At 40.6% G+C, this 25,518-nt stretch overlaps 1 protein-coding gene across 1 annotated transcript in view; it reads left to right on the top strand.

Annotated features, from left to right (window-relative positions):
- NELL1 (neural EGFL like 1) overlaps positions 1–25,518 on the top strand; it is an 860,846-nt gene that overhangs the window by 227,242 nt on the left and 608,086 nt on the right. Inside the window, exons 10-11 of the mRNA XM_058663250.1 lie at positions 286–359; positions 14,882–14,981. Of these exons, the coding sequence (XP_058519233.1) occupies positions 286–359; positions 14,882–14,981 (174 nt within the window). The remainder of the gene's footprint in view (positions 1–285; positions 360–14,881; positions 14,982–25,518) is intronic.

The raw sequence follows: 25,518 nt of genomic DNA, 5'->3' as shown, positions 1-25,518 counted from the left end.
TTTTATAGGCACTGGGATTCCCCCCCACCCCTCCCTAAACCCCCCCCACCCCTCCCTAAACCCCCCCCCCCCATGGTGGATTCCTCCACCTTGTTGCATTACCACAGTTCAAATTCAGTTGAGATTCTTTCATTGCAAGCATTTACCAAGCATGAAGTCCAGCATCTTATTGTCCAGATAAGTTCAGTGGTTGAATCTATTGATGTTGAATGGTACTTCTGAGGTAATTTTGTGGCGCATCAAGACGGTCTGACACTTTTTTGTTGTTGTTTTGTTTTATTGCAGCCAAATGTATCTATGGAGGAAAAGTTCTTGCAGAAGGCCAGCGGATTTTAACCAAGAGCTGTCGGGAATGCAGAGTGAGTTTCAATTTTGTGATCCTTATCCATTTTGGAGAGAGAACACATTGATGTGTGGGCATCACACAGGTTTCTTGAGTGAGGCCTTTGGGCCTGGATGCGTCCCTGAGAGGCAGAATCTCCTGTGTTACACTGGACTAGAGAGTGGCGAGGAAAATTGATGATCATTATGTAGTTGGTTTGTGGTCAGCTGTGGCATAGGTAATCTTGGAGAAAGATACCAAGGAAAGATGGGAGGTGGGGATATTGGTAGGAAATCTAGCAGCTATTAATGTAAGTAGCTCTAGGAAAAGTTTCTAATTGGAGTAAATGAAATCAACTTAGGCTGACAGTGTATCTACACTCAAGTGACCGAAATAATGCTAGAAAATGTTTATCTTCTGCCTGCCCCCTTTAAAGCATTAGTTGAAATTAGACATATAGTGCCATAGGTTTCATTCACTAATAATTTAGCAAACATGCATTGAGCAAATGCTATACATGTGCATGATATTTGATTATGGCTCTATAACTGAATACAGCAAAATGTCTGTCTTTATAAAAGTGACAGTTCGGGGTTGATATTCAGGTTTCAGGTTAAGCTGCTAGCTGCAAGGCTGGTTTCCCATATGGGTGCTGAGTCCTGGCAGTTCTGTTTCTTATCCAGCTCCCTGCTAATTTGCCTGGCAAGGAAGAGGAAGATGACCCGAGTCCATGGGCCTGTGTCACCTATGGTGGGAGACCTGGATGGAGACCTTATTGCATGGTTTTGGCCTGGCTCGCCTGTGCCAAATATGGCCATATGCGGAATGAACCAGCAGATGGAAGATCTCTCTATCTGTCTGCAACTCTGTTTCTCAAATAAATCACTTTTAAAAAAGAATCCACAGTTTGGTGAGGGAGAAAATATTTTATATAAAATAAATAAATACATGAATATATAACATAATGCCAAATTTTATTTAAAAATTGGAGAAGGATGATGGTTTAGAGAGCTTTGGCATGGTCGAAAAAGGTCTCTCTGAGGGTATAATTTTATTTTTAAAAACTTATTTACAGGAGAAAGAAGAAGAAAGAGAGTGAGAGAGAGAGAGACAGAGAGACAGAGAGAGAGAGGTAGACACACACATTCCCATCTGCTGGTTTGCTCCCCAGATGTCTGCTATGATCAAGGATGAGCTGGGGGTCAAAGCTGGGAGCTGGGAGCTGGGAGCTGGGAGCTGGGAGCTGGGAGCTGGGAGCTGGGAATTCAACCTAGGCCTTTTATATGGGAGACAGGAACCCAATTGTTTGAATTGCTGCTGCCTCGCAGCATTTTCAGGGAGCTGGTGGCAGAGATGTGTAACAAATCCAGGTATTCTGATATGGGACATGGGCATTTTATCTGCTACCTTAACTGCTAGGATAGACACCTGCCTCCTGAGAATATAGCTTTAAGACAATGCCTTAGGTAAGGTGGGTTTTCAATCATGCAATTATTTGGCTGAGAGGTTTCCAGGCAAAGAGAAAACAAGTGCCAGGGGCTTGATTGTCATGTTCAAAGATGAGCAAAAGGGCCAAGATAGCAGGAATGGATTCATCAAGGGGAAGGACAGTAATAAATGAAACTAGAGGGATATCCAGAGCTGATCATGACGGCTCAGTGGCTAAATCCTCACTGTGTAAAGTGGTGGGATCCTGTGTGGGTGCCAGTATGTTTTATCGGCTTCTCCAGGTCCCTGATTATGGCCTGAGAAAGCAATAGAGGATAGCCCATGGCCTTAGGACCCTGCGCCCACATGAAAAACCCGAACGGAGACCCTGGCTCATGGTTTCACATGTGCTCAGCGCTGGCTGTTGTGGCCATATGGGGAGTGAACTAGCAGATGAAAGGTCTTTCTCTCTGTCTTTTCTCCATAAATGTGATCTGTCTTTCTCAGTAAAAATATTTCTTTTTTCTTTTAAAGGGATAGGCAGGGGACAAATCATTTGAAACTTATGGAGCAGGGTTTTTAAATGTCCTTTGATTTCATTTATTTACAAATTTGTTTCTACCGTAATTTAATTTAGTGTGTTTATTTATCTTTCTTTTTTTTTCACTGTTCATTATTTTTGTAGCTATACATTCCAGACATGCTTCTAGGATAGAGAGAAATAGTGGTAACCAAATGTCTTTTTCCAGTATTTATGAAACATTTGTATAATACACATATAAACCAGGCATAGGGCAAAGAGTTGGGATTAGAGATAAGATATTTTATTTTTCTTGAAAGTGATAGCATGTAATGAGGAAGACACAAGTAAAATAATTAGTAGTTCAGTATGTTAGCCTGTAAGCAACTGATCAGTTCTTTGTACTAAGGAATAGCATTGTTTATGAGCCTTTGAGTTAGTTAGGGCTTCTGAAAGGAAGGGGATGGCTGACGTTGGGCAGTCACTGTTTCCTTCACAGATGAAGGTGAATGCATTGACCAAGGAAAGATGGAATGTCTTTTACAAATATCCAGCTGATTCCGGTATAAAGTTTTAGGGGATATCTGAGAAGATGATGAGAAATGAATCTGGCAATATAGAACAGATTTAAAATAATTGATTTGGACTTGATCTTAATGGGGATGAGCATTTATAGAAGGTGTGTATTTGGATATATTATGAACAGCTTTGCATTTTGAAATGTCACTGCAATTGCAGTGGAAACGTCATAGTGACCAGAGGATCACTATGTTAATTTGAATAATTGAAGGTAAGAAACAATGAGGTTAGAGGCAGTGACAATGACAATGGAGAGATATCTTCTATTCTCTGGATTATTCCCTAAAAGGCTGCAAAACTTGAGGCTGGACCAGACTGACTCTAGGAGCCAGGAATTTCTTCTAAGTCTCCTGTGTGGGTGCAGCGGCCCAAACACTCGGGGCATCTTCTGCTGTTTTCCTATGAATATTAACAGGGAGGTAGATCACACATGGAGCAGCCAAGACTTGAACCAGTGCCAACATGGGATGCTGGTACTCCAGGCAGCAACTTAACCGACTATGCCACAATGTCACCCCCCAAATCAGTTTCCTTTTTTTTTTTTTTCATAAGCAACAAGAGTCTTTTCTGGCTTATAAAGGCAAAAGTGATGATTTTGTAGTCAGAATATTCAGAGGACACAAAGAATCTCAAAAATGCCATAAGGCCAAGATTAGTCCTAGAAGTTAGGAAACAGGTGCCTAAGCTATGGTTTCAGAAAGAGGAATCTTGCAGGTTTATCTTTGTAATTATGATGAACGTCCAATGATGCTTACTCTCCCTGAATCACTTATGTAAGGTTTAAAGTGTATGAAGAGAACACATCATTAATAAATCTGGGGTCATACAGTCCAGTTGCCTGATTCAATCTTTGTGTACGGGACCTGTTACTTTAATTTCCATTCAGTAAGACTATGTCCCGGGAGAAACTATTTTCCCAGGAAGAAACTAATACCCATAGAAAGATTTGGATCACAAGAAACCAAATGTCATTTATTCCTTCTCCATTGGATGATGGCATTGAAGCTCTTTGAGGCAGGGGAAGGAACTTATTTTGTGCTAGAGGAAGGAGTGGAGAGGAAAAGGAGTTTTTTTTTTAACTGTAGCATTTTAGTTATTCATGGCTGTGAAGCAGTTTGTAAACTTAAGGATTACACCAATATTTTATTATAGTCATGGTTGTATGGATTGAATGGGCTCATCTGTATGGGTCTAACTTGTGTCTCACATACCTGTGTGATCTGACAGCTACTAGAGCTAGAAAACTATTGGAGGCTTGACATGGTTTGGATATCTCCAGTGGCTTCTTTACTCACATGTCCAGTGCCTTATTAAGACGACTGTAACAGGAAGTTCTCTCTGTGTAGGTCTCCCTTTATGTCTCTGTCTCTGCCACTTCTTTGCATTTTGTGGCCTGTTGGTCTAAAGTATTTCTCACCTGGCAGCTGGCTTCCCCCAGAGCAAATGCTTCTGAAGACCAAGGTGTGGCTTCCATTATAACATAATCTCTTAAACTGTGGAGTATTCCTTTCTATACAATCTATTGGTCATACAGGATTAGTCAGTGTTTATTGTAGAATGAGACAATGCAAAGGCATTAATACCAAAAGGTGCGGGTATTAGGGATATAGGTATCTTTAAAGACCTGCTGCATTAACCAATAAGACTTTACATAGAATTTCATGCTTGAAAACACCCCTGACCCCTACCACTCTATGCACATAATAGTATTGGGAACTCACTAATCCAGAATAACTCCTTCTGTGGTTGCAAAAAGCTAGTAATCAGAGATTTCCTTTAATTGGGTGGAGAACTTCTATCTCCTTGTGAGTTCTATCCAGTAGCTATAGTTCTGTCTTCTTGGGGATAATGGGGTGGGATCAATTATTTTTATAATGCAGCATTAGGTTAAACAAATCAAAGTATGCAGTAACACAAATTGTGTTTAAAGCCTGGAATTTTATCTAGCTGTTACTCACATTGAGAATTCCTTGCATTCTTTTATTAGATTAACTAATTAATTAATAGACTAATTAATTAATTAACTAAAGCCCTGGTTCCGAAGGCTTTGAGGTTTCCTCTCTTGAAAGTTCCTTGCATTCTAGTAAGAGCTTTGGTGGAGGTTATCAGTTAAGAATCAGAAGCAAAAGTGATTATTTCTTTCTTCCTTCTATGTGATTTTTTTCCCTCCCTACCTTACTCATTACATTGTAAAGACAGCTAATTATAGCCACAACCACTTTCGCTAGAGGGATTTGCATGAGGATGACTTCAACAAGAATATGTTTGCCCCAGTACCTTCTGCTATGCTGCCTAGACAACATCCCCTCTCCTGCCCGACATTAATGAGGAAGCAGTGGACCAAATGATACTACTTACCTGTTGAATGAAAGTCTTTAGGTAACAGAGAATGAGGCTTGGGCTTTTGTGTTGGTGCTTTATTTATAGTCCTTGATGGTGGTCATTGAGCTGGTTTATGGAAAGTGGAGGGGCACAGCGTTAGGAGGATATGAATAAGGGACTGGCATAGGGAAGCGAAGAAGGAAAGGCAAGAGAATAAAGTACAGAGAGTGCTTCGCAGAGCAGTCACAGCCCCCCAAAAAGTACAACTGGCTTAGTGAGACTTCTCCAGAGTGACTCACTAGAACCATTGTGTCTTACATAGCCCATCTTTGCAAATGGTTTTACATACATTACTTCATTTTCTTTTTTTTAAAGATTTATTTATTTTATTACAAAGTCAGATATACAGAGAGGAGGAGAGACAGAGAGGAAGATCTTCCGTCTGATGATTCACTCCCCAAGTGACCGCAACGGCTGGTGCTGCGCCGATCCGAAGCAGGGAACCAGGAACCTCTTCCGGGTCTCCCACGTGTGTGCAGGGTCCCAAAGCTTTGGGCCGTTCTCGACTGCTTTCCCAGGCCACAAGCAGGGAGCTGGATGGGAAGTGGAGCTGCCGGGATTAGAACCGGCATCCATATGGGAACCTGGGACGTTCAAGGCGAGGACTTTAGTCACTAGGCCACCATGCCGCTGCGCCCATTACTTCATTTTCTGCTTGTTGTATCCCTGTGGAAAAGAAAGAAATGTATTTCAAAGATTGGGGAAGAGAGGGAGATAGATAATTAAGGATTTGCAGAAACCCTCAAGAAGGTGTTATCAAAAGAACTTAAACATAGTTCTCTATGGAGTTCTGAGGTAGAAATATCCTTCCTCTATTCTTATTTTCATTTACCAGAATCAATCCCGGCAATAAATGCTCTTTAATGTACCTGTTTGGTTTCCCATTCCGCTTCATTCTGGCTTCCCCTGGGAATCCAGAAATTCCGTGTGTCCATCCTGCTTTGTGTCTTTGCATCATTGTGTGCTTGATACAGGGGCTCCTTAGTCATTGGCAGAGACAGGAGGAACCTGGCAGGGAGAGAGCTTTATAGTGTCTCTGGATCAACAAGCAGCTTAAAGCTTAAGCATGGGAGAGCAGAGTTGCCCATAACCTGGGGGTAGCATACCACTACATAGTGGTATTGGACCAATTAAATAGTATAACACAAGTGAAGAAATTAGTGCAGTGCTTGGAATAAAGCAAGTCTTCAATAACTGCAACATGACATTATTACACATGCCCATACCTGTCCTTCTTGAGTCTAAAGCCACTGTTTTCCCTTCTAGAAAATGGAACATGATTTGGTTTCTAACAACTTTTGCTTTTACTTTTTACATCAGGGAAAGCTGGGGTGATGAATGGCAGTTTTCCCCCACTCTGCCATTATCATGGGGCTAGCCATGCTGTCACAGACAGCTAGCCATCGCTTACATTTTGTATTGGTACTGTAGCACGGGTCACTGATGTGACTCAATCTCTGTTGTCATCAGAGAGATCCGGGCCAACTTGATCTGTAGAAGATCGGGCCGTGGATGTGAATGTCAGCTTATTTAAATAACACTCCACGTTGCTGCTGGTGCATCTAGGTCCTTTACACAGCTGTGTTCAGCTTTTATTGTTTCTACAATTTAAAAAGAAGCAGGAGTGGACAAGTTATTCTTTTGCACAAAAGAATGCATGCATACGTGAGTATATGTGAATAACTTTACCTTCTAAAAAGTTTGTTAATTTTCCTTTTTCTTTCTCCAATTATTTACTGAACATTTTCCATATAGTAGGAAGTGTACTGAATATAATATTTAGTGTTTCTCAGTCATTTGCTATTTTCTAGGAATTGATCTACAGAATAATCTTTAGAAGCAGATATGATACAGTTATGAAAATTGATTCAGGAAAGAGTAAAGCCTCATTGCTGTGAGCTAGTTGGCATCCAAGCCTCTGTGATATGTACCCACAGCTTCCTCTCCTAGTTTCTGCTGCCGCTGTAACAGAAATAATTTTTATTTCTGAATTTTATAAGGGTAGATTAAAAATTATTAATTTTTCTCTATATGTAAAGGGAATACAAAAATTGGTTAGACTATATGCCCCATTAACTTCCTTAATAAAGGGCAGCAGCTATAAAAGGGCCATGGAGGAGCCCATTTCAGCAGAACAAGAGGGTGATGGGTGTAGGATGAAAGGGCTTGTGGTCTCTCTCAGGCAGTTATTATCAATATCCAAGTCTTTAAAGATTTCTTTTTATTTTTATTGGAAAGTTAAATTTACAGAGAGAAGGAGAGACACCAAGAAAGATCTTAACATCATCCGGTTTACTCCTCAAGTGGCTGCAATGGCCAGAGCTAAGCTGATCTGAAGCCAAGAGCCAGGAGCTGCTTCTGGGTCTCCCACAGGGACACAGTGTCCCAAGGCTTTGGGCTGTCCTTGACTTCTTTCTCAGCCACAAGCAGGAAGCTGGATGGGAAGTGGAGCAGCTGGGATATGAACCAGTGCCCTATGGAATCCTGGTACATGCAAGACTAGGAATTTATCCACTAAACTGCTGTGCTGGGCCCAAGATTTAAGTACTAATGTGTAATTATATCTGTTTTATATAATGAATTAACTAATCCTAGATATCTAAAATGTTATTATCTAAATGCTATCCTTGAAGGAACTGATGAAATAATTGCTCAGATAATTTTCTGTGCTTTATGGTTTACATGGAGATTCCCCAGTTACAAAGGACGGCCTAAAGACCATTCATTTCCATTTTTCTAGAATCATTTTAAAACCTCAGACAGAACATATACATATATAAATAAAACATTTATTTGAAAAACAGAGATAGAGTTATAGGGAGAGGGAGGGAAGAAGGGAGAGAGGGAGGGAGGGAGGGAGGGAGAGAGAGAGAGAGAGAGAGAGAGAGAGAGAGAGAGAGAGAGAGAAAGAAAGAATATCTTTATTCTCCCAGGCTCCCATGTGGGTATCGGGGCCCAAGCACTTGTGTCATCTTCTGCTGCTTTCCCAGGTGCATTAGCAGGGAGCTGGATCCAAAGTGGAGCAACTGTGACTGGAACTAGTGCTCATATATGGTGCCGGTCTTGTAGGTTGTAGTCGGCTCATAATACTGACTCCGAAAGTATGTATATTATCGCCATGCATGGAGATAATCATCATGAAAAAGAGAAAAAGCAAGAAGAATTGTATTTTTCAACCAACACAGGGGTCAGGGCAAATGTCATAAAAAAGCACCTATTATAATCAAGGAGATTTAAAAGCGTTAATCATAAAACAGTTCTTAACATAGATCGTTTCACCACTAAAGGTTGAAAAGATTTTTGTTTGATTATGTGTTTGGACTAAATGGATTTAGGAATACTAATGCAACAGTAATCATGGTCCATATTATTTTCAAATTCATTTAAAAAGGTTTGTCTCTATTTGAAAAGTTGGAAGGATGATCTTACTCGTTAACTGTTTTAAAGGTTGATTAGAATTGTTGACTGATTATTCGTTAGAGCAAGCCCTTTTTTCAAACAGAACCTTTCATGACTGATTATTTTTAAAAAATCTTTTATAACACTTAAAACATAAATTTTCTGTTTTTTCCCCACAAAAGAATATTATATTCATGATGCAACATTTGTAATATAGTGGAAAAGGTACAAATAAGAAAATGCAAATGTAAATCACTTTAGAATCTGCCCATTTATTTACCTGTTAATTTACTTATTGGAGGAGGGAGTAAATTATAATTTTATTATAAATAGTTGAAAGTATATTGCCAATGTTGAATAGGTAAGTTTCCTGCCTTCTTCTAGTTCTGATGTTCCTAAACAGCAAACTGAAATTGAGATACAATTTCCTTATCTGCAAGTTGGAACTGTTTCTTCCTTGAGATTTCTTTCATTACTTTTTCATTTATTTATTATACTCTTTTTTGCTAACCCCCTTTTTAAACTTATGTTCCCTACATTTGCTGTTACTTAAAAAAATTAATTTATTATTACATGTCAGTTCCAAATCCCTATTAATTTCTCCCATGTTGTTGCAATAGTATAGTCCTTCATAATCAGCCATATGTGCATCATTCTGCTACCTAAATGTTTCCTCACATTGTAGACAGGGACAGTGGCAGAGAGTTCATCATTCTGTTGTCAAGGTATATGCAACAGTTTCGTTGGGAGTCCACCTTTTTTTTTTTTTTTTTAAAGATTTATTTATTTTTATTACAAAGTCAGATATACAGAGAGGAGGAGAGACAGAGAGGAAGATCTTCCGTCCGATGTTTCACTCCCCAAGTGAGCCACAACGGGCTGGTACGCGCCGATCCGAAGCTGGGAACCAGGAACCTCTTCCGGGTCTCCCACGCGGGTGCAGTGTCCCAATGCATTGGGCCGTCCTCGACTGCTTTCCCAGGCCACAAGCAGGGAGTTGGATGGGAAGTGGAGCTGCCAGGATTAGAACCGGCGCCCATATGGGATCCCGGGGCTTTCAAGGCGAGGACTTTAGCCTCTAGGCCACGCTGCCGGGCCCGGGAGTCCACCTTTGATCTGGAAGTAGAGTTGCATGCTGCATTGTATCTTTACCTCTGTATGTGATAGTCTCTACTAAAGAGTTACTATACATCCCCTTGAAAGAAAAGCCATGAAGCAAAATCAGCAACAGGAAAAAATAGAAAATTTATGACAACTTGAAGTTAAATAACATGCCTCTGAATGACCAGTTTGTCACTGAAGAAATGAAAAAAAAAATCAAAGACCTTCCTGAAGCAAATGATCCTATTGTATTACAATTGAATCAGTGAGGAAATTAATAAGAAAAAAACCATTTTTTGAATGAATGAAAATAAAAACAGAAATATCAAACACCCTGAGATGTAGCAAAAATTGTATCAAAAGGGCTGTTGATCTCATATTTTGACTGAAGGTTGCCAATAGATCAGAGAGAATGTATGATATTTATCCTTTTGGAATTGACTTATTTCACTGAGCATAATGGTCTGTAGCTAAGATCAGTTTGTGGCAAATGGTAGAATTTCATTCTTAATGCGTTCCATGGAGTAGGGGTACCACAGTTTTCTGTGGAGTAGATGTAGTATTCCATGGGATGGATATACCACAGCTTTCTTTTTCTACTCCTCCTTTGACAGGCATCTGGGTTGTATCCAGGTCTTTGCTATTGTAGATTGTGCTGCTGTAAATATAGGATTACAGATCCCCTGCTCATATGCAGATTTCATTTCTTTTGGATATATTCCCAATAATGGAATAGCTGGGTCACATGGCAGGTCAAATTTCAGTTCTCTTAGCACATTCTCCATATTGACTTTCTTAGTGGTTGTACTAGCCCTACACTACCACCAACAGTGAAAGAGGGTACCTTTCTCCCCATATCTGCACCAGCAGGTGTTGTTGGTAGAGTTCTGAATGAGGGTCAATCTTACTGGAGTTAGGTGGAACTTCAATGTTGCTTTCATTTGTATCTCAATGACAGCTAGAGAGCCTGAGCATTTTTTCATGTCTATTCACCATTTAAATTTGTTCTTTTGAAAAATGTCTGTTCATTTCCTTTGCCCATTTCCTCACAGAAATGTTTGTTTTGCTGTCGCTGAGTTTCTAAAGCCCTTTGTAAATCCTGGATTTTAGTCTGCTGTTGGTTGTGTAGTGTGCAAAATTTTTCTCCCATTATGTTGTCTGATTCTTCACTTTATTGGTTGTAGAGATTATCTCTTCTAAAGGTTTGCTTATTGATAATAAGAGGGAAATCTGTCTCAGTTGCCTTAGCTTGAGGTATCTCAGAAGAAGAAAGCCTGAGCTAAGAATTTTTGTAAGTAATTTATTAGTGGTAGTAATTTCAGGAGAAACCAATAGGTATGTAAGTAATACCAGGTTTGGGTAGGGCAAGAAGAAACTGATCAAAGGTGCATCCTGAGGTGAAATGTTACGTATACGCTGATCTCACTGGCAGTTCTGGAGCATAAATTTTAAACCAGGGATGGGCATTTGGTTCAGTGATGGAAATCATGATTTAGATGCTGGCGTCCCTTACAAGAATGCCTGGATTGTGTCACAGCTACATGCAAATGCACCAGCTGTGAGCACAACAGGTGGTTTAGGTCATTACTTGTGCATCTTCCATCCATTCGGGAGACACAGATGTTGTTCTGAGCTCTGGCTTCATCTGGGCCCTGCCCTGAAATTTATGGGCATGTGGGGATGAACCAGAAGATGGAAGATATACTTTTGTTTGTCTCTATCTCTACATTTCGTATAAAGTGAAAATGAATACAAATTGAAAAAAAAACATTATAAATGGGATATTGTACTTCCTCAAGATAAAGAGCATCTACCACATATCAATCATTGGCCTTGATCTTTAGGTTGTTATAGATTGTTGAATTTATGGCTATGCATGAGCAAAATGGCTTTAGTGCCCAGGAGGAACCTGTAAATATGAGAAGCAAGCTGTTGGTAGCAGAACACTCAGAAACTTGGTGAAAGACATATAGAATTGATGAAAGGGGGTTGATAGCATCAACCATCCTTAATTTTTGCCAGGAGGCAGTAGGTATAAATAAATATTTTAAATTTGATAGACTTAGAGGCAATACTGGAAGGTAATTTAGCATTGTGTTCTCTTTTACTTTTAGCTCATGCTGCATGTAGTAAGGTAACTACATACTACAGATTTTCAAACATTGATTTCATTGTTTTTTGTAGAAAATAAGGCACATCATGTAGAAATACTAACATAAGTACTCACTTTTGAGGCTGGATGCTCTTTTGAGAATGATATACACTGATTGATAATGAGCCTTAAGGGAAAAGGGAAATAAAAGCAGGATAAATTCTTGGATCCTAAGGTCAGAAGAAAAGTGAGAGACATCTTAGAAAGACTGGTTCCGGTTGCCAGCGCCAGCCAGGTTTGGTGCTTGAGAAGGGTGTGTGAAGTCAGTGGAAAGAAGAGACATGGACACTGTCACTTGGAGCCCTCAATTAACACCTCAGGAGGCTGTCTGTATTTATCCAGACACATCACAAGCTTTTGCACAAATATTTAATTGTTCTATTTTTTAAAAAGATTTATTTATTTTTATTACAAAGTCAGATATACAGAGAGGAGGAGAGACAGAGAGGAAGATCTTCCAACCGATGATTCATTCCCCAAGTGAACCGCAACGGCTGGTGCAGTGCCGATCCGAAGCCGGGAATCAGGAACCTCTTCCGGGTCTCCCACGCGGGTGCAGGGTCCCAAAGCTTTGGGCCGTCCTTGACTGCTTTCCCAGGCCACAAGCAGGGAGTTGGATGGGAATTGGAGCTGCCGGGATTAGAACCGGCGCCCATATGGGATTCCGAGGCATTCAAGGTGAGGACTTTAGCCACTAAGCCACGCCGTCGGGCCCATCTATTTTTCTTTTATAACTAAGGGGGCATGCACAGGCTTTGGGTCATACTGTTTGTTACTTCATGATTAAGCAGGTTCCCGTAAAGATAATTGTGCAAAATACTGTATTCATATTCTTCAAAGCAAGTCATTGTTCATTTTCCATAGTAGCTGTGGAGTGACAGCCAGGACTCCAAGGCCAAGGCACATGGGATTATTTGCTAATCAGTAATACATTCCTACCACATTTGTATTTCTATCATTTACCCATCACTAAATGAGAAAAAATATGTCGAAAGGAAAAAAAATAAAGATCTAAAACAAAAATCTCAAACAGTAAATTCCCTTACAACTACAGGCTCTACAACCCCATAAGCAATCAAACAGTAATTAAAAGCATATCTCTATAACATTAATAGAAGCATGCTGTAATTCCTCTAACCAAAAATTATATAAGCAGCTAAAACAGATACATTTTCTATGCTGCAAAGAAATTGCAAACACAAGCTATCCTTTAAGGTTACAGTGACTGTATTTATTACCGTAGCAGTTTCAGTTCATTCTCCCATCACTTTCATTAATTTTTAGATACTTATGAAGCCATTTCCCAGAAGGCGTGCTACATATCTGAGCCAGATTCCAGGGCAATGTGTAGGCACACAATTAGGCGTCCAGATACAACAAGGTTTAATTGCATTCCTGTGTGCAAATTAATAAAGGACCACTCACCAAAACGTGGTCAGCAAGAGTAACTCCCAAGCTCACAATGGTTGCAGAAACCATCTCACAGGAGCAGACAACAATGCCTCAATAGACTACAAAATTCTTTAGTGTAGTGGCTGAGTGTCCATGCAAAAGGGTGTGAGACTGTGTCTAGGTCGTAGGAGAGATATCTGCCTGGCCCTGCCATGCAGCTGGAAGCTTCTTGTGACCTTGCCGACAGGGGAGCTGTTCTCTTCACACCTGCGTGTCATCCACACCCACTGCGTGGATCCCGGCAGAACAGAGAATGAAGAACAAAGAGTAAGGCAGGAGAAGGTGAGATGGTGAATGGTAGCAGCTGGAAACACTAAGAAAGGACAACATGGTGAAAATAATCCAACATGAGCAGTTGGAAACTTGCATTTAACATTTGAGGTTATGTATATAATCTTTATTAGAATATCAGTGCTTGGTGTAATGGAAATTCTTTCCAACCCAGAGAACTGTGGTCCACTGAAGTATTAGAGTCTCTTGACAAATTCAGAACCAATCCTGTCTGTTCAGCTCCATCCTATTCCCTCCTATTTTGGTAACTAATTATTTTTAGTCTTAAATGGTACTCCTTTTTCAAGTGTACTTCCTGTTTAATATAAACCTTCCCTGAGGAATGAGAAGGGAATATCCAATGTCTTAGAAACATTAAGAAAACGTTCAACTCTTTAATGTCTGGAGTTTTAAAATTCGGTGTAAAACTACATACAGCTGCTAGACAAAAGCTGATGTTAGGTAAAGTGAGGTCATGAAAGTTCATCTGAATATTTAACCTTTTAAGTGATTTTATATCTGGAGAAAATCTGGTGCTCATCTAGCTGTCTTATTAATATCTTATACTTTGGATCTGCTGTATTTCATTTCATAGGACAATCTCTTCCTTTATTCTGTTATTCAAGTTCCTCCAAATGTAACATCTTCAGGATTTTCCCAACTGGACACATGAATTATGCTGCTATGATATATTATCATACATTTATCAGACCATGTTATTTAGGAGTTTATTCTCTCACTGGTTCTAGTTTAAGAAGTTGTTTTATCTTTCTGTCCAAAGAGTGAGTTAATCAAGATTAAGGAAGATGTCTTATTTTTCTTTGGGTTCCCAATGCTTGTTATCCAGTGTTATAACTACATTATATCAGCTCACTGTGCACAACTTACCCACTTTTCTTTCAGTATTATCTTGCTGTTAACCCCAAGTCAGCTATCACCAGGATATACAATAGAAGTTGGCAAATATTGCACATTAGGACTCCCTTACTCAAGAGTCAGTTGTAAAAATTTATCAGTAGTCTGATGCCAATGTGTTTTTGCTCTGTGGAAAATACTCAAAAAGTATTAAAATTGGAGGTTTTCTTAAATAGAAGGGAAGTTTCCAGGAAACTCATCAATTCAGTTTGTAATGTTATCTGTTGTTAGTTGAATTTCTATAAATATTGTTAATTGTAAGTCGTTATCATTACACAGTGTTAACAGTGAATATTGTAAGTTTGTGTCATTGGCTAAAATTCCAAATATCTTTTTTGTTTCTCTAATGTTTGGTTTCCAGGATGGAGTTTTAGTTAAAATTACAGAAACGTGCCCTCCATTGAACTGCTCAGAAAAGGATCACATTCTCCCGGAGAATCAATGCTGCAGTGTTTGCAGGGGTAAGCAAGCCTGACAAGGGGCTGTGTGTGGGTTGAACTTGGGTGGCCTTTGTGGCTGTGATGGTAATAGCATGGGTCTAGAACTCTGCTCTGCTCTTTAGAAAGTTGTATTGTCTTACCTTTCTCAGTCATGGTCTCCATGATTGTAAAATGAGGATAATAACAGTGCCTACTTCATAAGACTGCTGTGAAGATTAAATGGAATGATGCCTAAATGCCTGCCATCATACCAGCATATAATAAACAGTCAATTAACAGTGGCTCCTGTAATGCTAATGGTTGTTCCTGTAATAATACCATTATCATGATTATTGTATTTTTCTCTTGAGTGGGGTCAAGAAACCTTCTTTTTGGTCTGCAGAACAATTGGAATATCTGGCAAAGGATGAGTCTTACTCATGGATTGGTTTTATATATATATATTTTTACTTCCCAAAGGGAAAATAGATTCAAATGGATGACTCATGATTGCTAATTAACTCTTTTACAGAAAGTGTTTTTCATCTTTTTGGAATTTTCTTCATGTTTTTGGTGTTTCTTTCTCTCCTGTTGCAGTATTAGTTTTTCTCTGAAATGTCTCTTAGGCTTAAAAGAACCTAAAATTTGTTGAAAATCTTAAAAAGAAAAACTAAACAGTTACATTCAAAGCTGTTACTTTGAAACTATAACTATTGCAAATACTTCACATTTTTATATAGGTAAGTTGGTTCCATTTTGACTTGCTTTGGAAGCTTCCAGAATTAAGCAAGGCTCAGAAGCCAAGTAATTTAGTTCAGTTCATTTCATGTGAAATTATTTCCAAAAGTTCATGGAAAAAAGAGGTTATTTTTGAGTCAAAACTAGTTTGAAATCCATGCTTAGTTTGCTATATTATGCATTTTTTGTGAACGTTTGAAGAACCTTTATACTTTATTTTGTACTTTTTTCTGACATAGGCATTGGACATGTTCCTCTGTAAAGGGCTACATAGCGTGTATTTCGGGCTTGGTAGAAAAGAAGTTTCCTGTTAAAAATGACTCAGATTTGCTTAAGTAGTGGGGAAGCTGAATAGATTAAAAGTGTGGCTGTTTTCAAATGCAAGTTTACAAAATCAGATACAGTACCTAACTTTCTGACTCATCTCCTAATTTCTTTTGATATATACAGATGGATATTTTATCATGACAGGCTTTGAGCTCAGGTTGAGATTTCTCTGTGTGGTTGATCATGAGGAGTGCTTCAGTATAATTCTTAGGAGAATCTTGTACATTGATAGCCCAGAGTGTCTCTTTGAATCAGTGACTTGCTAACCATCTTAGATTACCTGTTTTTATCACTACTAGAATATTTGTGGTTGGGTTGTTTTTAAAAAATACCTAAATATTTAACAGTTTTTACAGGGATGCATTCATTGTTAACAAATAAAGCGTTAGGTTGGTCTCATAACTTAATGCAAAAATCCATCACTTGCTCCTTTTTGAGATGCCATGTGGAACTGAGTTTATGCAAATTCTTTCTGATTTATGGTTTCATTAGAGTTGAATAATTGATTATGTCACAGAAATCCAAGAGGAATTTCATTGCTCTGACAATTTACAATAGAGCAAATGTCACTGCCATTTCTTACTTTCAGCTACTGTGCATGCTCTTCTTCATCATTGGCAATATTGAGAGATGTGATTCTCATTGAGCAGCAGAACTCAGGGCTCCCCATGTTGGGAATCTGCCTGCTTTTACCAACTCTGACTCAGCTTTGAGGAAAGAGTGAGCAGGAATTAGACTTCAAAGATTCGATCTTAGGGTCATTCTATGAAATTGTGAAAGCTGTTTTTCCTTCTTACTCATAACCATTTCTTCCTTTTAGTCTGAAAATCATCACTTTTTCTATCTGCTAACTGAATTCCCCATTGGCCAGGGCAGATCCAAGCCAAAGCCAGGAGGCTTAAACTCAATCCTGATCATCTGTGTGGATGGCAGAAGCTCAAGCTCATGGGACTTTTTTGCTGCCTTCTCAGGCACATTAGCATGGAACTAGATCTTGAGTGGAGCAGTCAGGACATGAACTGCTGCTCCAATACAGGATGCCAGCAGTGAGGTGGTGACTTAGCACGGCACCACCATACCAGTCCCCTGCATAATCTCAATCCATAGCTCTTAATTCCAATTTATCTCTCCAAGACATCTTTAGAAATAATCTAAGAGTTGGATGGGAGGAATAACTTGTAATGCTCTATGGCACTGTGGAGATAAGTGTTCCAAATAGCTATCAGGATTTTGAATGTTCCCAATGCCAATAAGAAAAAAAAAGTAAATGTGCAAGGCAAGGGTTATCTTGTATGCATGTATTAAAATATCATATTGTGTCCCATAAATTTGTATAACTATCTGTAAATTTAAAAATTGGGTGCCCGCCCATGGCATAGCAAGCCTAGTCTCTGTCTGCAGTGCTAGCAGACCACGTGAACCAGTTCAAGTCCCAGTTGCTCCAGCTCCCTGCTAATGGCCTGTGAAAGCTATGGATTATAACCCAATTTCTTTGACTCCTTCAACCACATGGGAAACTCCGGAGTCCTGGCTTCTGAGCTCTGTGGCCATTTAGATAGTGAACCTGTGCATGGAATCTCTATGTCTCTTTCTCTGATCCTGCCTTTCAAATAAAAATAAATAGATCAAGAAAATCTTTCATTAAAAATTATAACCATAAAAATTTGCAAATAAAAGGAGCCAATCTCTTAAAAATTGGGGAGGGGAAAGGAATATATAATTAGCTTTGCAAACAACAGCTAAAGCCAGGATCCTGGCACTCCATATGGAAGTTCCACATTGATGAAGGGATTGAAGCACTTGGGATATGTTCTGCTATTTTTATAGGCACATTAGCAAGAACATGGATTGAAAGCGGGGCAGCCAGGACTTGCACTGGTACCCATGTGTGATGCTGACTTCATTGATTGCAACTTAATCACCATACCAGTATCACAGTACAATGCTAGCACTGAAATTTTTTTTTTTTGTGTGAACACTACTATTTTTTAAGCTGAATTTTTTTCTCTGCTTTCATTTTTTTCTAAGTCTTGCAAAATGAGGAGCTGTTTGGATTGTTATTATTTGGACAAGTCTTGGAAAGCCCAGTGGGCCTCTTGTATGACAAATTATTCATAGTTCTTCTTGCCCTCCTCTAACAGAAAGTGATGAAAATGTGTGAAACACTCAATTTCTGTGTGAAGTAATTTTCATTCTGTGTATGGGAAAGCTGAACAGCTTGCTTGGTGGATTGAGGTTGTCCACACACTGGCAGGCAACAAGTAAATGTAGGGAGGTGGGATTCAGATGAACTGTAATGTATGTATCAGGGGTGTGCACCAAGCTGTGATAACAGCTGATTGATGTCTGCCACCCTCATGTCGTTGATTAAGGAATTAAAATGGCTGTGACCTCTCAACACTCACATTTTGCAATGGCCCTTCAGTTAACACATTTAGCATCTCTGTCTTCCTGTGTTCATTGGGTCATTGATCTGAGGGAAATTTATCCAGGAAAGCATTGTTCTTCAGACATCAAAGTTGAAGTCTTTCTGATGTCTTCCTGAGTAATATAAAAAAGTTCCAAGTTTTATTTTCATATTCTGTTCAGTTATTTTATTTGGGAGGCTTAGAGTAGGTATTTAGGAAAATCTCTAGAGATTGTTTTGTGTTGTCTAACCCTAATTGGCTCATTATACAAAGGGTCTTCAGAAAGCGCCTGGAGAATAGAATTGAAAGGTATGTTTCTTTGGACATTTCTTATATATATTTGAAATAACCAGATTCTTATTGGGAAGTAAAAATTTAAGTTTATTCAGCTAACCAACTTAGGATATAAATCCATCAGTCAGTTAGCTGAGCTGGCTGTTGGTCTGAGTTGAACTACAGTTTTTGCACTTTCCTTACAAGGTGTGTACATGTATTGAGCCAAGTTTAAATGAGACAGATTTATGCGTGGTTATCAACTACACTGAAGATAGAATAATACCTCATTGAAAATTGAATTACACTTGGTAATAGCTAACACACTTGATTATTGATTAAGGAGGTGAATTACCTTCCCACTCATCTGCATACTCCGTGTTATCCATATGCAGGTAGAGGCAGCCACAGGATCGTTAATCACGCTTTCCATAATGGCTTTCTGATGTAAAGTTCACTCCTTCTGTGGCCACGCAGGATCTGCTAGAAGGTTGTTACCTGGGAACCTGCTGTAGGTGTTGGTAGAGCACAGTGTCCCACGTGACTCTGGCCCCTCCAGGCATTATTCTGCACCTAAGTCTACATTTTTTTTTGTTACATATATCGTCTGTGAATATTTTGAAGATCTCCTCATATAATATCTGTAAGGATCACTGGCATTTAAAATAAATAACATTTGTTTTAGAGATCTCATTTTATGAAATGACTCTTTAAACATAGGAGACAAATTAGTTATAAGAATGTATTGCTACCCGTAGTATGCTTCTGTCACTTTCATGTCAATGAATATTTTTTGAATGGTATTTGTTTAGTGTTAGCTGAATGCATATATATCTTTAAAAAGATTTGTTTATTTTTATTGGAAAGTCACACTTACGGAGAGAAGGAAAAAGACAAAGATCTTCCGTCTGCTGGTTCACTCCAGCTGGAGCTGAACTGATCTGAAGCCTGGAGTCAGGAGGTTCTTTCAGTCTCCTTGTGGGAACAGGATTCCAAGACTTTGGGCCATCTTCAGCTGCTTTATCAGTCCACAAGCAGGGTACCGAGTAGGAAGGGAGCAGCTGGGATATGAACTGGCACCTGTATAGGATCCTGCCATGTACAAGAGAGGACTTAAGCCACTAAGCTACTGCACTGGACCCCACTGCATACATTTTATATGTGAAATAATGTTGAAACTCATATTGATGACTTATAAGTTGTTTTCTCCTAATAACTTGCTAAATTAATTATGAAGCTAATTGTTCTTAATGAGTCCATCTCACTAAGAACTTCTTCAAGAAAAATGGTGCAGACTATAGCTTGAGAGTTATTTTCCTTGTAGAAGTTCAGCCTAACACCTAATATTTTCATTTGATTTTTTTGCCTAAGTCAAACACTCCACCCAAATGGTCATTTTTAAATTTCAAAGTTAGGAAAACCCCAGATCTTTTTTTTTTTTTTTTTTTTTACAATCTTGACATAATTAGGGTAAAAAGGTTTAAACACTACAGGAAGATGGGCTAAAAAATTAGTTCCGGGATTCGGGGCTTTGGGGTTGGGGGTGGCTGGCAGCCCCCTACAGGGTGGTGACCCTGGGGGGCACCCCTGTCTGGCCAGATCTGGGAATGGGGACTCAGCAGGCCAAGACCACTGCTGAAAGGCAGTGACTGAGTCCTTGGCTTTTTCTAGGCCAGTGCACCAAATGGTGCCAGGCTCTGCCTGCTGACCACCCAGCGGCGAGCTCTGGGGGTTTTAGGATATGAAATTGCTGCTTAGGGATTCCTATGAATAATGCCAGCATCAGTGTATGTGAGAGATGAATTCTGGGTGATTCCTGGTTACAGGTTCCTGGGACTTTTGGGTAAGTGTGGGGAATGAGACCCGATGGTTTGGAGGGGAGTGTCCATAAGATCTGTTTGAGCCAGACTGAATCACCAGCCAAATTAGGAATCCTGAGAAGGGCTATTAGCATAGAGCATCACTGAGTGCCGCATACTGGTCCACACCAAAGCTATGGATGGGGGCCTGTCTAGCTGGGCACCATTACTTGACTGGGTAGTAGAACTGTGGACTAGTCACATTTGGCAGGGTCAAGACACTTACCAGCACGCGAGAGAATTTGGTCCGGGGGTAAACTCTATGGGGAAGTGTGGGCCTAACCCTGTGGAAATACAAGTCCCGCAGGTTAGCTCGCAAGCTGGGGTGGCGAGGGGATAAGTTCGGAGTGACCATGGCACTTGCCATCACTAATGGGTAAAGGAACCAATGGCATTCTGGGCAGGTCAAGGCAGCATCACCTGAAGGTACATCCTAAAACAGGATGTGGAGTGGACCGAGCAGCAACTGGAAGGGGGCAGACTGGGCAGGGCCAAACAAATTTCAACTCTCAAAAAAAGAAAAGAATAGAAATCAGGATGGAGCATATGTCATTCCAACCCAGGCTCTTACAATAACTGGGATACGGAGGCAGGGATACTATGCCACAGCATTGAAGGCAAAGGTTGGGACAGGTGAGGGGAACATCTGTGGGCCTCATGTGAGCTAGATCAGGGAAGGGCCTGCTTGGGCTGACTGTTCCAACTGGTGCAAGCAAAGTTAGAGTGGGCAGGGGTTGGTAGGGCTTTGCCACATCATCAGATGGCAGAAACTGGCATCGGGAGCAAATATTGTTAAGTTGAATGCCAGAACCACCTGGAGAGTGTGCAATCCAGAGGTTGGAGTGGCCTAGTAGGGAGATAGTGGGCACCGCCCTCGTGGGTTACCACTCCCACTCGAGAGCACGAAAACCAGGATAAGGGAAGGGGTTGCTAAACAGAAAGGCACCTTCCAGTGTGTGTGTGGGCTGGATAGTAGGCTGGTTGGGTTGAACTAGGCTTCAATGCCCATTGACAAGTACCAGAGCTTAATGGGAGGTGGGACAGACTGAACAAGCCTGTGGTACATACTTGCATGCATGGGAACTAGGGAAGGGAGCAGGCCTGGTGGGGATTATGGGGAGTCGCCCCAACTAGGCTGCAGCTCCCACTGGTTTGTGTGAGAACCGAGTATGAAGTGGGTAGGATAGAGCTAGACCACAATACCCATTGGTCCAAGTGGATGACAAGGCTGGAAACAGAACTGACCCAGCGGAGACTGGTCACATTAAACAGGGCCATGCCATCAATAAACATGCTAGAGAACCATATCCGGGGGAAGATTCTGTGGGTGTTGTGTGGGCCAAACCCTATGCAAAATTTAGCCCCACAGGTTACTTCAAGAGATGGAGTGGTGATGAACTAAACTAGATGTGACCAAGGAGCCTGCCATCAATCACAGATTAAAGAACCAACAACAGTCTGGACTGGTCAAGGCAGCAGCACGCGAATGTGCATCCTGTATAGAGTGTGGGGTAGGCCGGGCTGCTATGTTCACCAGCTCATGCAAGGCCAAAAGGAAGGCCTGACTACACCAGGCACTGGCCTAAAACCCAATGGCATATATGAGAACTAGGTCTGGGAGGGGATCAAAGGGAGAAACTTGGGAAGCTCCCCTGGCGAGTCATAGCTCCCACTGGTGAACAGGTGGTCCAGACCTGGGGGTCGGAAAAGCTGGGCAAAGTAGCTCCAACTGCTCATCAGTGTATGAAAAGGTGATGGGATGGGTGCATCGGACAGTACTGAGCAAGTAAAATTAAAAACCAGGAAGGAGCACAAGACATGCTCAGCTAGGTTCTTGCACCAGTTGGTCTGCGTGAGCCACGGACACTGAGCCACAGTGTCTAAGGCAGGGGTCATGACAGGTGATGGGCTGTGCCAAGCTGAGTCAGAGCAACCACTGGCATGCTGAACACTGGCTGGGAACAGGCCCGGTTGGGGAGCTAAGGGGACACCCTAGCTGGGTGGAGGTTCCCACTAAGGGGTGCACCAGCTGGAATGGGGCTGCGTTCTGATAAGGTTACAGTTGTAGTCTCCCTTGGCACAAGTGTGGGCTGGGACTTGACGCACTGGGCCAGGTCAGACTGCAACACCTTCTGGTGTTCTGGAGGACCAGGATAGATGTGGGACAGACTAGGCTAGGTCTCATGTCAATGGGTATTAAAACCTTGTTCCATCTAACCAGCTCAACTATCCAGCCTTCACAGATGTTGTTGGGTGTCTGTCTAGCCACCCCAGCCCCTGTCCTAGTTTTGGTGCCCTCCCGTGGGGGGTGGTAACCCAAGAGGTAGGAGCCCACTATTTCCCTCCCAGGCCACTCCCAGTCCCAGATTATGCACTCTCCAAGTGGTTCTGTGGTTTAACTTGACAGAATTAGCCTTCAGTGCCAGCTTCTGCCAGCTGATGCTGTGGCTAAGCCCCAACAACCCTCACCCACTCTAATTGTAGATTACACCAGTAGGAATAATCAGTCCAGCCTGGGAAAACCCCAGATCTTAGAAGTAAGACTGCAGTATGCTTAAACGTAAATGTTGGTTAAAATGGAGAAAGTTTGTTTGTGTGCTATTAATGAAGCCCCTGGAATAGAGATGGATGGGGCTATGTATTTTTGATCAGTTGAATGGATATCAGTACAATGTGTGGGAAATTCATAAGTTGTTCCTATATTATTTTGGTTCATTTCTCTGTGGAATTTGGTGCAATAAACCTTTTGAATTTATCTTAAAAAAAAAACAAGATGATCAGCTGAGACGCATTTTTGGTATTTAGGAAATTTGGAGCCAAACTATGGGTTCAGATTCATTGTGTTTTCAATTGATGGATCATTTCAGATGCTGTGTCTAATTCCTCTGCAGTAGAGAGAAAAACAAAGGTAGTCAGCTGAAGAGGTGGTTACATCAAGAGGAGCATGATTGCACCACCATGTTCATAGGAAATGAAGAACAAAACAGTCAGAGAAACCTATGAGAGGAATAAAGGTGGTGGATATTGGCAGGGAGAGGCAACATTGCAATTGCAGGAGCTCAAGGTCTGAGGCACGAGCAGCACTGCCCTGAACTACTCTAATCACTACTGCAGCTCTCCTCTCCTGCCTCAGCACAGTTTGTGCTGGCACAAGGAATTTGTGTACCTGCCTCATTACCTTGAAGAAATAGCCATAACATGAGTCTGCCCCGTTATAATTTGAGGCCATTCGGCAGAGAAGGGGGTGGGGACATGGGGGTAGAGAGTTGGTGACATATGTGCTCTTACCTTTGAATAAGTAGTAAAGACATGAATGTAGAACCAGAAAAAATTTTTTTTTCATGGATTCTCAGTGTTTTCAGTTAAAGGGTGAAGAAATTGAACAATCCTGAACAATCCTGACTGTGCATTCTCAGCACCTCTTCAGGGAAACACTCCATTCGTTTGTTCCATTCTCAAAGTCCTGACACACTCCTTAGGGTTTTATTCCCTTTATAATCAGCTCAAATCATATCGTCAGTGTTGTCAGTGACTTTGGAGGATTTTTCCACGTGCTTTTGTCTTTCAGTATTGGGAAAGAGTTCTTCCAGACATCTGTTCTCAGAGTGTTTATCTGTAATTTTAAATCGTACTCACTTACCTTGTCATCTGGCCCTGATTGAAATTAGTTGAGATTATTTGTACTTAAGATTTTATGCCTCTCAAAGAGTCTGGGCATTATAGATTCCAACCCCCTTATCATTTAGGTGAATTTCTAACTGAAATGGTTTTAGAGAAGGGATTTCAGGATATTAGAGTTTAAAAGAAACTTTGGAGAAGAGGCATCTATGGGTAAAGCTCTTTTGTATGACTAGTTATTTTTCTTCTGACCTTGAGTTTGGAAGTGATGAGTAATAATTAACTAGTTCCTAGAGAAAGAACCAAAATTTACTTTTATGAAAGAATTCCAGGCATTTCCTAAACTAGGAAATGGCAATGGCCAATGGAGTACTATTCTTCACGGGCCAAAGAACTTTGCTGGAACTTTCCTCCATGGCTAAACTCATGGCTAAGAAATCAGTTGAAATAGTGGAGAATCTGGGAATCATATTTGGTTTTATAAGTGTTATTTCCTACCATCTGTGTAACTAAGGCGAAAGTACTCTTTTCAACACTGAATTTATTAATCTGTGATAGAAAGCATTCTTTCAATTCTTGAAGGATTCAGAGGAAATAGTTGTTGTTTCAATAAATATTAGTGGAGTGCTTAAAATATATTGGATGTTGTCTTTTGCAGAAGATGAACAAACTTGCATGGTCCTTTCTCTTGTTGAGGTAAATTTCTGATTAGGGGAAAGGAATTTACCAAAAACCCCCCAAGTTCTGTAATTAGAAATTGTGATTACTACCATGAATAAGAAGAGTGTTAGAATAATATATGAGAGAATAGTGGGACTTTATATATAGTTTAGGGGTAGCTTCTGTACATAAAAAATGTATTCTTTGAGAATGAAATTTCCCATAGCTTAATTAAATTATAATAGAGGGAGGCTGGCACTGTGGTGTTTTAGCAGGTACATTTGTGCACTGACTTGAGACCTGGATGCTCTACTTTCAGTTTTGCTCCCTACTAATGTGCCTGGAAAAGCAGCAGAGCATGGCCCAGTAGTTGAGCCTCTGAACCTGTGTGGAAAACTTAGAAACTCCTGGCTCCTGAATTTAGGTCAGCCAGCTCCATCACTGAAGTCATTTGGGAAATGAGCCAGCAAATGGAAAATCTCTGTCAGTCTCTGTGTTTCTGACTTGCTAATTTGATAAATGTCAAAACAAAAATAAATCTTTTTTTAAAGATTTATTTATTTTATTACAAAGTCAGATATACAGAGAGGAGGAGAGACAGAGAGGAAGATCTTCCGTCTGATGATTCACTCCCCAAGTGAGCCGCAACGGCCGGTGCAATGCCGATCCGAAGCTGGAACCTCTTCCGGGTCTCCC

Source organism: Ochotona princeps, chromosome 4 (assembly GCF_030435755.1).
Source record: "Ochotona princeps isolate mOchPri1 chromosome 4, mOchPri1.hap1, whole genome shotgun sequence".
Taxonomy (NCBI): domain Eukaryota; kingdom Metazoa; phylum Chordata; class Mammalia; order Lagomorpha; family Ochotonidae; genus Ochotona; species Ochotona princeps.
The sequence above is the reverse complement of the archived record's forward strand: the minus strand, read 5'-3'. Positions and strand labels throughout refer to the sequence as shown.